Source organism: Dasypus novemcinctus, chromosome 23 (assembly GCF_030445035.2).
Source record: "Dasypus novemcinctus isolate mDasNov1 chromosome 23, mDasNov1.1.hap2, whole genome shotgun sequence".
In the NCBI taxonomy this organism is placed as follows: Eukaryota; Metazoa; Chordata; class Mammalia; order Cingulata; family Dasypodidae; genus Dasypus; species Dasypus novemcinctus.
This window is the reverse complement of record NC_080695.1, coordinates 36753446-36770536: the sequence shown is the minus strand read 5'-3', so window position 1 is coordinate 36770536 and position 17091 is coordinate 36753446. Positions and strand designations below refer to the sequence as shown.

Genomic DNA, 17091 nt, shown 5'->3' with positions numbered 1-17091 from the left:
GAGGCTTAAAGTTTAAACCCCTGCTGCTGCTGTTACTTATAATTTGAAGAAACCTTTAACTCAAAAGAAGTAAGCCTACTCTGTGACAAGACACAATTCAAAAACTTTACCAGCAGTGTTGTTTTTACTTTGGGAGAAAATACAGAGTTTTTAGAAGTTAGTTAAAATTATTAAAACTAATATTTATATTCTACTTTGAAGGGACTTCACTTCCTCCCTTATAAAGGAGACTAAAGAAAGTGGTTTTTTTTCTTCTTCTTCTTTCATTAAAGTTTAGTCTTGAAAGGCATTTTGGATAGAACCAAGTCCCAGAGGCATTAACTTGTCAGCTTCTTCAAAAGATGGGAAGTAACAGTTCCCAGTTGTGGAGTGATAATAAATCTGAACTTCGTAAAAGAGAACTTTTAAATAAATCTCCATATAGTGAAGGCCCTGTAAACTTACATCATCTCAGTCCCTTAAAGTTATGGATTTTGTTACTTTTTCTAATGAATGGTATCATTGTTTCTATACTTTTTTGAATACATAATTCTACTCTTTTGTAAGTTTGAAAGTAATTATGTATAGATAAAACGAGTTTGTCTCAGATGGTTTTAGTTTGAAGGCATAATAACTTGGTATTTATTTTTTCAGAAGTATAAACCGTGGACGACACCACAGTGAGAGATCACAGAGAACTCAAGGCCCATCACTACCAGCAACTCCAGTTTTTGTGCCTGTTCCACCTCCTCCTCTGTATCCACCTCCTCCCCATACACTTCCTCTCCCTCCAGGTGTTCCTCCACCACAGTTTTCTCCTCAGTTTCCTCCTGGCCAGCCACCACCTGCTGGTTATAGTGTCCCCCCTCCAGGGTTTCCACCAGCTCCTGCCAATTTATCAACACCTTGGGTATCATCAGGAGTGCAGACAGCTCATTCGAATACCATCCCAACAACACAAGCACCACCTTTGTCCAGAGAAGAATTCTATAGAGAACAACGACGATTAAAAGAAGAGTAAGTATTTTAATTTCATCTTATTATACACTTTTTCATTTTCTAATGTAACATTAAATAGGTATCTTTGGAAACATTTTCTAGTGTTTCCTGTTAGTACAAGAAAAAGAAAAAAAAGAAACACCTAAAAATTAAACCAAAGCCATACAAGCAACTTCCTCAGGGATTCCTAGTTATTATAGTTTTACAATGGAAAACTAATGGCAATTTCATTCATTTCATTCATGATCTAATTACATTTGTCTTGTTAGTTTTCTTAAATGGTTTTTGTTAACTTTCACTCTTTAACTTTATTTTACTAGGGAAAAGAAAAAGTCCAAGCTAGATGAGTTTACAAATGATTTTGCTAAGGAATTGATGGAATACAAAAAGATTCAAAAGGAGCGTAGGCGCTCATTTTCCAGGTTAGTGTTTTGCAAGCCTTCACAACAGAATTACAAATGGGACTTTGAATATCCAGGGATTAGCTATGGATATAAATAGCATGGCACTTATGGAATTTTTCTGATTCGGTCTAGGTTTATAGAAATGAAGATAAAGCTTATTTCCCAATATCTGTTTATTGAAGTAATGTCTCAGTGTAAACTAGCAGTTATGGGAACTAAATTACCCTTGTCCCTCAAAGTTTATAATGTGAAATAATTGGGAAATGTTTGTGGAAGGAAAGAAATAGGGGAATAGCTAAAGAACATTGCTGAGGACCCTTTTACCACTAAGGCTACAGCTCTTGCTGGAACATTAACCTGTGTAATTATGAAGTAGTGGTAGAATACAAATAGCTATAATGATAGCAAAACTGAATTATATAAATTCCCTGGAAGTTTGTTTTTTAAAGACTTTATTTTTTTTAAACTTACATTTGAATTGTGGTTCCTTTTAAGGCTAGACTATTGGTTTAATATAAGACCAAAAATTCACTCATTAAATATCACATAGGAAGTGAAATTTAAATTTAATTGGCATTTTGTTTAATGTTAATTAGCTCATATTACTATCACAGTACATTAATGCACTCCACTTTTTAATTGTTAAGATTTCACTTTTCTTTTGTAACAAGTAATTGCTCTGATCTTTGTGTACTTTATTTCATTCCAATAGAGGTCACTGTGCCTCTTTAATCACCTAAGGTGAAATTAATAGAAAGAAAGATGAAATTGCAAGCAGAGCGTGCTAGAATCTGAGAATGTGTTTTATGTTATATACATTTCTCAACTATCAACTATTGTTTTGTTTTTGTTTTTAGGTCCAAATCTCCTTATAGTGGTTCATCATATTCAAGAAGTTCATATACTTATTCTAAGTCAAGATCTGGTTCAACGCGTTCACGCTCATATTCTCGATCATTTAGCCGCTCGCACTCTCGTTCTTATTCACGATCGCCTCCATACCCCCGAAGAGGCAGAGGCAAGAGTCGAAATTATCGTTCACGGTCTAGATCTCATGGATATCATCGATCTAGGTCAAGGTCGCCCCCGTACAGACGATACCATTCACGATCAAGATCTCCTCAAGCATTTAGGGGACAGTCTCCCAATAAACGTAATGTACCTCAAGGAGAAACAGAACGTGATTATTTTAATAGATTCAGAGAAGTTCCACCACCTTATGACATGAAAGCTTATTATGGGAGGAGTGTTGACTTTAGAGACCCATTTGAAAAAGAGCGTTACCGAGAATGGGAGAGAAAATATAGAGAATGGTATGAAAAATACTATAAAGGGTATGCTGCTGGAGCACAGCCTAGACCCTCAGCAAATAGAGAGAACTTTTCTCCAGAGAGATTTTTACCACTTAATATCAGGAATTCTCCTTTCACAAGAGGCCGCAGAGAAGATTATTCTGGTGGACAAAGTCATAGAAGTCGAAACATAGGTGGCAACTATCCAGAAAAGCTTTCAACAAGAGACAGTCACAATCAGAAGGATAATACAAAGTCAAAAGAAAAGGAGAGTGAAAATGCTCCAGGAGATAGTAAAGGAAATAAGCATAAGAAACATAGAAAAAGAAGAAAAGGAGAAGAAAGTGAAGGTTTTCTGAACCCAGAGTTATTAGAGACATCTAGGAAATCAAGAGAACCTACAGGTAGTGAAGAAAATAAAACAGATTCATTGTTTGTTCCCCCAAGTAGAGATGATGCTACACCTGTTAGAGATGAACCAATGGATGCTGAATCCATCACTTTCAAGTCAGTGTCTGAAAAAGACAAGAGAGAAAAAGATAAACCAAAAGTAAAAGGTGATAAGACCAAACGGAAAAATGATGGATCTGCTTTATCCAAAAAAGAAAATGTTGTAAAACCTGTTAAAGGACCCCAAGAAAAACTAGATGTAGAGCATGAAAAATCTCCTCGATCTGAACCTCCTCTTAAAAAAGCTAAAGAGGAGACTCCAAAGACTGACAATGCTAAATCTTCATCTTCTTCTCAGAAAGATGAAAAGATAATTGGTACCCCCAGAAAAGCTCACTCCAAGTCAACAAAAGAGCACCAGGAGACAAAACTAGTCAAAGAAGAAAAAGTAAAGAAGGACTATTCCAAAGATGTGAAATCAGAAAAACTAACTAATAAGGAAGAAAAGACCAAGAAGCCTAATGAGAAAAGTAAACCACTTGATAGCAAGGGAGAAAAAAGAAAAAGAAAAACTGAAGAAAAAAGCATAGATTTTGAGTCATCATCAATGAAAATCTCTAAACTGGAAGTAACTGAAATAGTGAAACCATCACCAAAGCATAAGATGGAACCTGATAATGAAAAGATGGATAGGACCCCTGAAAAGGACAAAATAGCAACTGCCCCAGCCAAAAAAATCAAGCTGAACAGAGAAACAGGGAAAAAAATTGGAAGTGCAGAAAGTATATCTAATACAAAAGAACCATCTGAAAAATTGGACTCAACATCTAGCAAAGTTAAACAAGAAAAAGTGAAGGGAAAGGTCAGAAGAAAAGTAACTGGAACTGAAGGATCAAGCTCAACTCTTGTGGATTATACCAGGTATTTGATTATGGGTGGATGGATGTGGATGTTTCTTTTAGGAGAGGATTCTTTATCTGTGCTTGCACTTTTCATCCAAAAGTGAAATATGTCAATTAAGAATGGGCTGTAGGAGTGGATGTGGCTCAAGTGATTGAGCACTTGCTTACCACGTGGGAGGTTTGATTCCCAGTGCCTCCTAATAAAAAATAAATTAAAAAAAAAAACTAAAAAACAACTGGGGAGCCAGTGTGGCTCAGTGGTTGAGTACCAGCTTCCTACCTACAAAATCCCAGGTTTAATCCCCAGCCCCAGTTCCTCAAAAAAAAAAGGGGGGGGGGGGGGGAGGGGAGGCTCTGATGGTGGGAGTTTGGCTGGTTTATTCTTGTCTTTAAAGTAAGGAATTGTTATATATCTGGTGTTTTAATGTAGTTATATTCTTTTTTTAATCTATTATAGCAGAATAGTTGGCTTTTTAAAGTTAAAAGGACATTTAACGTCTTAAAGTGAAATCTTAATATATTTACTAATTTTTATAATCAATAGTAATTTTTCTCATTCATTAAAAATATTTTAATTCTTTTTAGTACAAGCTCAACTGGAGGCAGTCCAGTGCGGAAATCTGAAGAAAAAACAGATACAAAGCGGACTGTCATTAAAACTATGGAAGAGTATAATAATGACAATACAGCTCCTGCTGAAGATGTTATTATTATGATTCAGGTTCCACAATCGAAATGGGATAAAGATGACTTTGAATCTGAGGAAGAAGATGCTAAATCCACACAGCCTCCTTTATCAAGTGTAGGGAAGCCTGCTAGCATTATTAAAAATGTTAGCACCAAGCCATCAAATACAATCAAATATATTGAAAAAGAAAGTGAGCCATCAGAGAAAACGCAGAAACTCACCAAGGAAGTGAGCCATGAAATTACACAGCATGAAATCAAAAGTTCAAAAAACTCTGCATCAAATGAAAAGGGGAAAACCAAAGATCGAGACCATTCAGGATTGGAAAAGGAAAACCCTGAAAAGAGGAAGAGCAGCACTCAGCCAGAGAAAGATAGTAATTTGGACCGTTTGAATGAACAAGGAAGTTTTAAAAGTCTGTCTCAATCTTCCAAAGAGACTAGAACTTCAGATAAGCATGATTCTGTTCGTGCTTCTTCAAATAAAGACTTTACTCCCAATAGAGACAAAAAGCCCGACTATGAGAGTAGAGATTATTCAAGTTCCAAACGTAGAGATGAAAGGAATGAGTTAACAAGAAGAAAAGACTCTCCTTCTCGGAATAAAGATTCTGCATCTGGACAGAAAAACAAACCAAGGGAGGAGAGAGATATGCCTAAAAAAGGAACAGGAGATTCCAAAAAAGGTAATTCTAGCCCTTCAAGAGACAGAAAACCTCATGACCACAAAGCCACTTATGATACTAAACGCGCAAGTGAAGAAGCAAAATCTGTAGATAAAATTCCTTGTAAAGATCGTGAGAAGCATGTATCAGAAGCAAGGAACAATAAAGAGTCAAGTGGCAATAAATTACTTTATATACTTAACACACCAGACCCACAAATTGAAAAAGAGCAAGTAACTGGGCAAATGGACAAGAATGCTATCAAGCCTAAACCCCAGTTAAGCCATTCCTCTCGACTTTCCTCTGACTTAACTAGAGAAACTGATGAAGCTGCTTTTGAACCAGACTACAATGAAAGTGACAGTGAAAGTAATGTATCTGTAAAGGAAGAGGAAACTTCAGGAAAAATCTCTAAGGAACTGAAAGATAAAGTGATGGAGAAAGCTAAAGAGGGCGTGGACACAGCAGTAGTAGGCCAGATGGGCATAACCAGGAGCCAGAGTCAAAGCAGTCCTAGTGTTAGTCCAAGTAGAAGTCATAGCCCTTCTGGAAGCCAAACCCGAAGCCACAGTAGCAGTGCCAGCTCTGCAGAAAGTCAGGACAGCAAAAAGAAGAAGAAAAAGAAGGAAAAGAAAAAGCACAAGAAACATAAAAAACATAAGAAGCATAAGAAACATGCAGGCACTGAAGTGGAATTGGAAAAAAGTCAAAAACACAAACACAAGAAAAAGAAGTCAAAGAAGAGCAAAGATAAAGAAAAGGAGAAGGAGAAAGATGACCAAAAAGTGAAATCTGTCACTGTGTAAAAGGACATATTTTTAAAATTGACTTAATTACTAAGTCATCTGTATTAAATTTTGTTATAATGTAAAGAGATTCAAGTCTTGTAAATAATGACATGGAAGATCCTGTGCTGCACTTAAAATATTGCTGCTTGATTATTTGATTTTTACATCAGAGCTTTATAACACGAACTTTTGTACAGAATTGTGAGTTGTGACCATGTAACATGAGAGGTTTTGCTAGGGCCTATTATTTTTAACCACCATTAATTAGTTGGGGTGGAGTTTACTGTACTGTGAAATTTTCACATTTGAATTTTTTTAATTGCCTGGCGGAAGCTGATATCAGTTCTAAAATATCAGCTCGATGATTTGCTGAATTCATTACAACCCCGTTATGTCACTTTTTGATTACAATAAACGTTTTCAGTAAACTTTTCAAATGTTGAATATTTGCGTTATTTGAAAAAAAAGTAGTATTCCCCCCCTTCCATTTCCCTGTTTAAAAATCCACTGAACCTTTAATATGAGTTGAATATACAAAATTCTGATCTAAACATGAAAAATACATTTCATTGATGGGCTGGTTGTGAGTGACCAGAAGTAAGAAATCGGGATTAGTTGGAGATACAGTTGAATAGCTCTAGAAGGATCTTAAATACAGGAATTAGAAGTTTGAATTTGAATCTGAGAGACAAGGAATTGTGACCTGTTTATGGCTATGTACTTAATGTTCTTATCAGAGTTTAATAACTATTAAATTCCCTGATAAAGTGGCCAGCCAGCTAAAGAGATATTAGCCAGTGAGCATTTGTATCTTAGCCCCAGTTCACAAAGTCAAGCAGCAATAGGTCCAGAAGCACTAGATAAGACTATAATGGGTGTCCTTCATTGCTGTGGTTCAGGAAGTATATTGCAACAAAGAAAAGTCACTGAAGGAATTTGGGGAGTGAGGTAAAAATGGTACATTGAAACGTGGCAATGTAAATAAGGATTATGAAGGTAATAACTGGAGGAAAAAAGACCAGTTCCTGCGTGGGGTGGTGACCTAGAATACTGTGGCAGAGGACATGGACTGTGGTGGAAGAGGAAAGGACAAGATTTGCACAAGAAGCAACTTCCTTTTAATTACATTCTGCCTCATCTTGATTCTGTATTGCTAGAGTATGCCATATATATAGTACTGCATACCATTGTTCAGTATACAATTCTAGGTGTACAAACATTCCTCAGTGTGTGTGTAGGTAGAGCATTTAATATTTAAAACTAGTAAGTAGTAAATATTAAAGGAATATAGATGATGCACAAAATCTATAAACAACATGAAAGCCATGCAGAAATAAGAAATGTTGCTTTAAATGAAACTGATTTTCCCCTTCAGGGCTCCTCTTGTGATTTTTACATCTATCACTAGGAATGGTATGTCTGTTTGAACCTCTCTGTTCCACCCACGCACACAGCATACAAGTATTGCCACTTGGGATAATCTAACCAGACTACACTATTTAATCCTTGTTAATTTGGACCAAAATTCCAGGTTCATCTCACATTTTTTGAAGACTTTGACACCCACAACAGTTTTCCATAAATTCCATCATCTGAGGTCAGCATCATTGCCTAGGCTCCTTGGTCTTTTAACGTCATTCTCAACTGACGTTCACTTAAAACTGTACACCACACCTATGACAGTTCCCTAGAGGGACCTGGAGTCATCTGTGATCATTACCCACTGACATTTTAACCCCCAACATTCCAGCCACAGCCTGATCTTCCAGTTTTACTCTGTTGGCCTTATTTAGGCCTCCCGTATTTGAACTCCTCCCATAGTTCTTTCCGCTGTTTCCCTTCCCTCTGTTGCTTATATGCTGCCATTTCAGACACATACTAATACCCCCGGTCCTGCTCGCCCTTAACCATCTTGTCGCATCTAAACAGCTAATCCTCAAACCTAGATCAGGATGCAAATCATAGCTTAAAGACTTGAAGAAAATTTAAGTTAATTACCAGGTAATGTACCTGGTTTGTGTACTTATTTAATACATTAAAATTCCGGTGGCTCTTGATGTCTCAAGATTCATTCCAAACTTAGTCAAGATAGTGCCTACTCAGTCTAAGTCACCCCTATCATGTGAAGGAGGTAGTCATGTAAGATACTTAATGATCTTGCCTCCACCTAATTTTGATGGTTTCCAAAATGCCATGTTTTGTCATATCTCCACATCTTTTACACTTGGCTGTTACATCTGGTTGTAATTTCCTTATTCCTTTACCTTCCTGGCAATTTCCTACTCATTGTTTGCAAGTTAGGTTGCCTTCTCGACTTACTGCCTCACCATGCCTGCCTGTCCATCCACCCACCACCTAGCCCCACACAGGAGTTGCATAGCATCACAAAGTATGCTGCAGTAATACTTTCTGAATTTTAGTTCTATGGACTATGTGGTTGTCTCCCTTACTGGACTGTGAGTGTGAGTTGCTCAAAAGGAATGTCTGGTTTAATCTACATTCCAGAAGCCATGTAATGACATGCACATAACAGGTAATAAATGTTTGAATTAATAAAGCAATTTTGCTTTAGTTTCAAGAGTATGTTAATTCTTGCCTACAGGGCCAAAAAAAAAATGTTTACAGGCCAGTATGAAAACTTCATGGGCAACCAGCGGTAGGTCAACTCTTAAAAGTGAATTACATTTTTTGAGCTAATATAGATATGAGAGATAGTATCCTTCCAATAACTAGCTGCCTTAGTGTGCCAAGAATATTCTAGTGTTAAAACCAGGGCCTTAAAAATAACTGCTAGTCTCAGCATGCCAAGAGCTAAACCTCCATAATGTGAAAACCTGGGATTTTAGAGAGGTGGAAGCTAGTTAAAGGTTTATCCTGATTTATGCAAGTGTCTCCATCTGTGTCTTGTCCACTGATTCCAGTCGAGTGCCTTCATTGTATGCTGTTGTGTAGAACTATTGTATAGAACAAAACGTCTGATTAGAAACATGCTCTTTTTTTCTCTGAGCCTCTTTGTACTATTGTCCATATAACAGCTTCAGCAAGTCTTGTTATTTTAATAACAAAAAAGCCTCATATATATATTCATGAAAGAATACTGAATAAAATAAGTTACTTCAATCCTTAATGAAAAGTAACATGGATCTGCTTCATGTGAATATCAAGTCATCACACTACTGTTAAAGGGTTAACAGGAATGTTAAAGGAATTCAAGTGATAATGTCAGAAAAGTATAAACAGCTTATCAAGGCTCCTCTATCACCTTTGAGTATAGTTAATTTTTTATGCAGTTTGCCATTTATTAAACTTAACACCAGAATGAATTTTGCATTTCCACTTTAAAATGTGGCTATTTAGTAATTTGGTGATATTCTTGACCAAAATGAATCTTTTCCATTTAGTTTTCAATTTTTAAAGTCTTCATTGGTGCGAGATAATACAAGAATACATTTAGTATTCAAAATGAAAAAACATTGGCAACCTAATAAAATTTTGACAATTGTTGAAAATGTTTTAACCTAGACATAATGTTATAAAAAGTTAGTAGACTCATTGTTTTTCATGTCCTTAAAAATAAAATTAATAAAAACAGGTGTGGGAAGTGGACTTGGCCCAGTAGTTAGGGCGTCTGTCTACCACATGGGAGGTCCGCGGTTCAAACCCCGGGCCTCCTTGACCTGTGTGGAGCTGGCCCACGCACCGTGCTGATGCGCGCAAGGAATGCCATGCCACACAGGGGTGTCCCCGAGCAAGGGAGCCCCATGCGCAAGGGTGCGCCCCGTAAGAAGAGCTGCCCAGCGCGAAAGAAAGTTCGGCCTGCCCAGGAATGGCGCCGCACACACGGAGAGCTGACACAAGACTGCAACAGAAAGAAACACAGGTTCCCGTGCAGCTGACAACAGAAACGGACAAAGACGACGCAGCAAATAGACACAGAACAGACAACTGGGGTGGGGAGGGGGGAGGGGAAGGGGAGAGAAATAAATCTTTAAAAAAAACAGGTGTGATGGAGAATGAATAGAAGGGGGAAACTCTTACCAGTGCTACAAACCAGAAAAGGGGATGGAAGAGGTAGACCTAGCCAGAAATGAGGAATTTCTGCCACATGATACCTTATTTTTGAAGTTAAGGAAAAGGGAAAGTGGAGGAAAGGAATATATGATACATAGATATGGAGTGTTTGCAAATGAACTTAATTTAAAAGTAGTGTTAGGTGTTTGAAGTGACATATTTCATTTCTGGAAGCCTAGTAAAATGTGATTTACAACATTATGTAAAAAAAAAATTGAAATAAATACGGATACCTAGGGCAGACTGACAACTCTCTTCCTTGAGAAAGCAGATGGACTCTTGGAAAGTATTAAGATGACTACAAGACCTTTGGCATTATAGATCCCATATCTGGGAGGGACAAGGGTGGGTTATGAAACAAATATTTTCTTTGAAGTCACTTTAACCTCTGTAAAGGGCATGGATGGAAATTGCACAAATGAAATCTGTGCAGTTCAGTACTGATAGGGGTAGGGAAAGATTTTATCCAAAATGACTTAAAAAACCCACAAAACAATACCCTCAAGTATACACAATTTTCAAAGCATGGTATTGGTGCTAGAATAGTCAAATAGTGGAAAATGCATAAAACTCCAGAAAGTGACTCGAATTTAAAAGTAATACATAGTTTTAGCATAAATGTGAAAAGCACAGATTTTTCAATAAGCAGTTCTGTGAAAGAACTGGATAACCATTTAGACAAAGATTTTATTCACATTAAAAAATTCTAGATTGCTTAAATATTTTTTATCCAAAGTAAGTTTTATTTAGTATATACCAGAAGTGTCAGGCAGTTTTCTTCCAGTCTTTAAGGATCATTCTCCAATTTATTAGTTTAACTTGTTACCAGGCAGCAGACTTGTTGCCTGATGCACAAAAGTCAATGTTTGTTTGTTTGTTTGTTTGTTTTTGAAGTACTGCGGCCAGGGACTGAACTCAGGACCTCCTGTGTGGGAAGCTGGTGCTCAACCACTGAGCCATATCAGCACCCCTGAGTTGGATTTTTTGTTTGTTTGCTTGTTTGTATTTAGGAGGCCCCAGGAACCGAACCCAGGACCTTCCCATGTGGGAAGCAGGTCTCAATCACTCGAGCCACATTTGCTCCCCAAAAGAATTTTATTGAAAGTCAGTCAAGCAAGGAGACAGGAGGAAAGCACAAATTTGTCTCCCTGAGTCTAAAGAGCTTAGGGTTTTTATGGAATTCAAAGGAAGGTAGAGATACTTATTTAAGTTGACATATATTAATTGGTTATATATATTTTGGTTACAGTTAATGGGGAGTTTGCATGTGCATGCCCGAGAAGCCCTTGAAAATCGATAAAAGCTAACTGGGGTAAACACAAACTGACTGTAAATGAAGGGCTATAAAGATGCACAAGAATCTGGTTTTAACAGTGTTACAAATCACTCTGTTAAAATAACTACAATAACAAAGGAATGAAGATGGGCTGCAAATGAGGGCAAGAAAAGTACCTGGTTACAGCAGTATAACCTCTATTAACACAACTACAGTAACAGGTAAAAGCAATAAGCTAAAATACAATTATAAGTAAAACACTAGTCAGTGATTACAATCCCACCTTATTTTTGTTCATTCCTCAATCTTGAACGTTTGGGGATGATGACTCGTCTGGCTGAGGAGGAATATAGTTATTATGGGCAGAGGAATGGAATTGTTTTGCTTGCAGTTGAAGATACTCCCTGCTTTCGGGATGGGGCCAGTTCATTTTCATTCTCGTAGTTGCCTTATTTTGACAGAGTTGGAATAAAACAGAGAGACAAAGCTTAGAGAATAGGGTGCTAATAATCATTAAACTGAGGCTATATAATCCTGTTCGTAATATAGTTCTGAACCAAGATCCTATTCCTGAAAGGAGCCAACTAAATAAATGAGGGAGAATTTGTGTCTATGGCATTAATTTGATTTTTCATAAGAGTATTGTTTTAATATTAGCAGATTCATCATGTATAAAGGTACAACGTTCAGTTTTTATTATACACAGGTTCCTCCCTGAGAAATGGTGGGATGTCTAAAGCTACTCAGTTTTGGAGAACTGCTTTACACATAAGGGTGACCTCTGTGTTTAATAGAGAAATACTATAGAGGCTATCATTTAGGGATTGCCGAGTAAATTTATTAAAGGCTTCATTGTGAATAATGCAATCTTCAATGATTAGTGATGGAACAAATAGGGTTGCAAGATGATCATACCAGTGGAATATTGATTGTGTCCATCAGCTTGTTTGAGGGGTAAACTGGCAGCGGGGTTAAACTATTAACAATGATTCCTTGGATCCATGTACATTAGGTTTTTGGTGCAGCATACCCATTGAGTTCCATTTGGAGCTACCCAATAAATGCCAGATTGTCTTAACCAATCAGTCCCAAACCAATTGTTTTCTTGCAATATGACTTGGCAAGCGGACTTGGCCCAGTGGATAGGGTGTCCATCTACCGCATAGGAGGTCCGTGGTTCAAACCCTGGGCCTCTTTGACCCGTGTGGAGCTGGCCCATGCACAGTGCTGATGCACTCAAGGAGTGCCCTGCCACGCAGTGGTGCCCCCCGCGTAGGGGAGCCCCACACGCAAGGAGAGTGCCCCGTAAAGAGAGCCACCCAGAGCGAAAGAAAGTGCAGCCTGCCCAGGAATGGCGCCACACACACGGAGAGCTGACACAACAAGATGACACAACAAAAAGAAACACAGATTCCCATGCCACTGACAACAGAAGCAGACAAAGAAGAACACGCAGCAAATGGACATAGAGAACAGACAACTGGGGCAGGGTAGGGAAGAGAAATTTTTTTAAAAAATGACTTGCTGGCAAGGTTCAGAGGGTATCCCACCTGTTTTTCTGGTATTACATAGATTAAGCTATTGGGCTCCCAACAAAGAGGGACCTTCTATTTAAATGACCATACCTAGAGGTTAACCATACCATGTCATCCCATATTTGCAACTGTCCTCTTTCCCTGACGGTTTTTAAACTTAAATAATTGCTCTGCTCACTGAATGACCACTTGTCCAGTCATTTCATATAACAAGTTAATCATATGTCCCGGGCATTAATATTGATGGGCCAATTATCTGGGTTAGCATTAGTTATACATGCAACATTGAGGGTTAAGCTATGTTTTTGTTATTCCTTAATTAAAGTTTTTAAAGATATCCAGTCTGTTCCCTGGAGAGGAGAAACCCACCAGGGTAGGCCAGAAGAACTGATGAATGGAAGTTGGCCAGCAGTTAGATCTGTTCATGGAGGAAACTTAGGAATATGTCCACTGGAGAAAGACATTTCTTTCTAGGGCTTCTTGAGGGAAATGAAGACTGAAACATGTATACATAAAAATAGTAAAAAAAAACCACACACACAAAAATAGTGAAAATATTTTAAAATTTTGTTCCTAAAACAAAGCGGTTCCAATACTTGGGAAGAGGGCAAAGATCAGATGGGGTATGTAAGATAATAAGTATAATCCACTGCATACTATATTATACATAATATATGGCTAAGCAGAACAATCTATTTCATATACCTTTCATTTATTTTTGTTTTTCTTAAAAAGTAATTTTATTTCAGTTGTTGATTCTTGAGAGTAACCTGGTGATGAGAAATCTTCTATGCGGGTATAGCTATGTTCAGAGTTGTCTTTCAGATCCACTTCTAAGTATCTATGAAAGTGGTTACCTGTTAAATTTCTAAGAATTGGTCAAGGTGTAATAAACAAGAACCATTTTCACCCAAGAATTACGTATCCATGACTTTATGCCCTGTAATTTAATAGAAGAGTAGGTGACAAGCAAAACAAATAAGGTCCATCCCATTTAGTTGGCTATGTGTGTCCTTTTTTTTTTTTTTTTCCAATTTTTGAGAAGCACTCAGGCCGCTGGATGAATATGATGCAAGGGGACCTCAGTAGGAAATAAAAGACGCTTAGAGGTATACTGGTGTATGAGCGAGTGTGTTGTCCCTAAGCGACTACACATTTTATAGTTTCTAAATCTTTTACTCTATGATTATCTGCAAGATTACAAACTCAAGGATGTTTAAAGAAGGGTCTCCTGTACACCATTTCATATGGGCTAAAACGGAGCTTGCTTCTGGGCGATATTCTTACCCTTAGCAAAGTAATTGCCAATATCTTGTCCCAGGTAAGATTGGTTCCTTGGCAGATTTTTGCTATAGTCCTTTTCAAAGTGTGGAACATCTTTCCTGTTTTTCCTGTAGACTGAAATCTCCATGAGGCATGCAGTTTCCAATTTATACCTAAGGCTCCTGATAAATCTTGTGAGACTTTTGCTATAAAGGCTCTTCCATTATCACTTTGAATAGAAATTGTAAATCCAAATCTAGGAATAATTTATTTGAGCAAGGTTTTTTTCCATTCTACAAGGAAATGCCTCTACCCAGCCTGAAAAATATGTCTACAAAAACTAGTAAGGGAAATGGATGTGCCTCAACCAATTGGGCTCCCATCTACCACAGAGGAGGTCCAGGGTTCAATGCCCAGACAAGTTGGCCCATGCAGTGAGCTGGCCCACATGGCGTGCTGGCCCATGCTGGAATGCTGCCCCAAGCAGCAGTGCCTCCCTGCGTGGGAATGCCATCCAGCATGGGAAAACCGCCCCATGCAGGAGTGATGGCCGATGCAGAGAGCTAGCACAGCAAGATGATGCAACAAGAGACACAGAGGAGAGAAAATAAGAAGACAAAGCAGAACAGGGAGTTGAGGTGGCACAAGAGAGTAATCGTCTGTCTCCCACTATGGAAGGTCCCACAATCGGTTCCCGGAGCCACCTAATGAGAATACAAGCAGACACAGAAGAACACACAGCAAATGGACACAGAGAGCAGACAATGGGGGAATGGGGGGGAGGGGGAAAGAGAAATAAAAATAAACCTTAAAAAAATAGTAAGAATATGAAGTTTCCTGCTCCTTTGACATCAAGGTAAAGTTTACTTGCCAGTATTCTGCTGGCATTAGAACTCTAAGTTGTACAGCTTTAACTGATGGTAGTGGTCTAGTTTTGGTGGAGTTTTTGACATATAATCAGCAGCTTTGAATAATCTTTTGTATGATTATTTTAGCATGTTTGGTCCAATAATATAATCTTTTAGACATTGGTGCTTGACATCTCTTCCATAATGAATACTTTGATGTAAATGGGTGAGAACACTTTCCATTAGAGGTTCAGGGATTTTCCTTCTCTATCCTAGATCCATTCTCTTTGGTAGCTTTAAAGGGATAATCTTGACTGACATTTCAGATATGCTTTCCCACTTGGGAATCCTCATTCCTCAGCTTGAGTTAAGTCCACTGAGGAATAGTTGGAGTTAAATTCCTATAAGTCTATGTGTGGTATTAAAGTCATTATTAGGGAAGTGGATGTGGCTCAAGCGATTGGGTTCCTGTCTACTATGTGGTAGGTCCAGCATTCGATTCCTGGGACCTCCTGGTGAAGGAAAGCTGATCCATGTGGTGAGCTGGCCTGAGCAGCAAGCTGGCTCACAAAGAGTGCTAGCCCGTGATGGTGTGCTGGCCCACGCAGGAGTGCTGGCCTGCACGGAGTGCATACAGAGCTGGTGCAGCAAGATGATGAAGCAAAAGGAGACACAGAGGAGAGACAATTAGAGACGCAGCAGACCAGGGAGCTGAGGTGGCACAAAAGATTGAGCGCCTCTCTTGCACACCAGAAGGTCCCAGGATCGGTTTCCAGTGCTGCCTAAAGAGAAGACAAGCAGACGCAGAAGAACACAACACAGCAAATGGACACAGAGTAGACAGACAGTGCAAAACAATGGGGGAGGGGGCAGCAGAAGGGAGAGAATAAATTAATAAATCTTTAAACCATTATTAGATGAGGCATTTTAGATTTAGCAGCAATTTTTGCTTTCTTAGCTTTTTTATTTCCGTTTATTGTATGTGCATTACCTTTCTTATGCCCAAAACAGTGAATTATTGGTAGCCTTTCTGGTAACATGACTGCTTCTAATAAGCTAGGATTATATCTGCATGTTTTATTTCTTTTCTCCCTGAGGTGAGCAAACCTCTCTTTTTCCTTATAGCTCCATGTTTTTTCAGTCAGTGTGTATATTTATTCATAAATCTTTTCCTAAGCGTAAAGCCCGAACGAGGGCTATGAGTTCTGTCCATTGTACAGATGTACCTGGTGCAAGGGATTCACGAAACAGAACTTTTCGAAAAATCCTTATAACATATCTAGCTTTTCGGATTCCCTATTCCATGAAGCTGCTTCCATCAGTGTATATTTCCAGATCTGGGTTTTCTAAAGGCTGATCAGTGAGATCTGTATGACTGGACTTATCAATTATTTGAATACAGTCATGTATTGGTTCTCCTCCATTTGTGAGTAAGGTGGCAGGATTTAGACAGGAGGAAACTTTTAATGTTATATTTGGATTGTCTAATAAGATGGCTTGATAGTTTGCTAGCCGACCAGCTGTGAGCCAACACCCACCTTTCTGTGGACAGTGGTAGGCTGACCTAGTAGAATTTTTCAACTTAATTAAGGAGGTTACATGTAGCTGCAACTGCCTTTAGACACATGGGCCATCCTTGGGTGGTTATGTCTAGTTGTTTATATAATTGCTTATATAAGTTATAGGCTCTTTATTTTTTCAAACTGTCTAATCAATTGGAAACCAAGAATCTTCCCTCAATATTTCTGATGATTCTTGGGGGATCTGGTTTCTCTCAATTTGCTCTTTTTGATTTACTGGTATCTATTCTTGGTGTTGATTTTTCTCTTCTAATACTGACTTACCACTATATCATTTCTATCTTCATAAATTTCATGATATTTCTCCCCTATTTTACCAAAGCACATCACATCCTCTCATTTTCCTATGCACAACAGCATCCTATACAATAGACTGTCCTATACAATAGACTCTTAAACTTTTAAACTGAAA

The 17091-nt window shown here is 38.2% G+C and overlaps 1 protein-coding gene across 4 annotated transcripts in view; it reads left to right on the top strand.

Moving 5' to 3' along the window:
- The window catches only part of RBBP6 (RB binding protein 6, ubiquitin ligase), a 29191-nt gene extending 23065 nt beyond the window's left edge, over nt 1-6126 (top strand). For 2 of the 4 annotated variants that reach the window (XM_004477074.5, XM_023584240.3), the window contains 4 exons: nt 634-996; nt 1299-1400; nt 2240-3985; nt 4552-6126. In XM_004477074.5, the coding sequence (XP_004477131.1) occupies nt 634-996; nt 1299-1400; nt 2240-3985; nt 4552-6124 (3784 nt within the window). In that variant the 3' untranslated portion in view covers nt 6125-6126. The remainder of the gene's footprint in view (nt 1-633; nt 997-1298; nt 1401-2239; nt 3986-4551) is intronic. The other 2 variants (XM_004477075.5, XM_058286268.2) reach the window with 1 other exon arrangement.
- The last annotated feature ends 10965 nt before the right edge of the window (nt 6127-17091 follow it).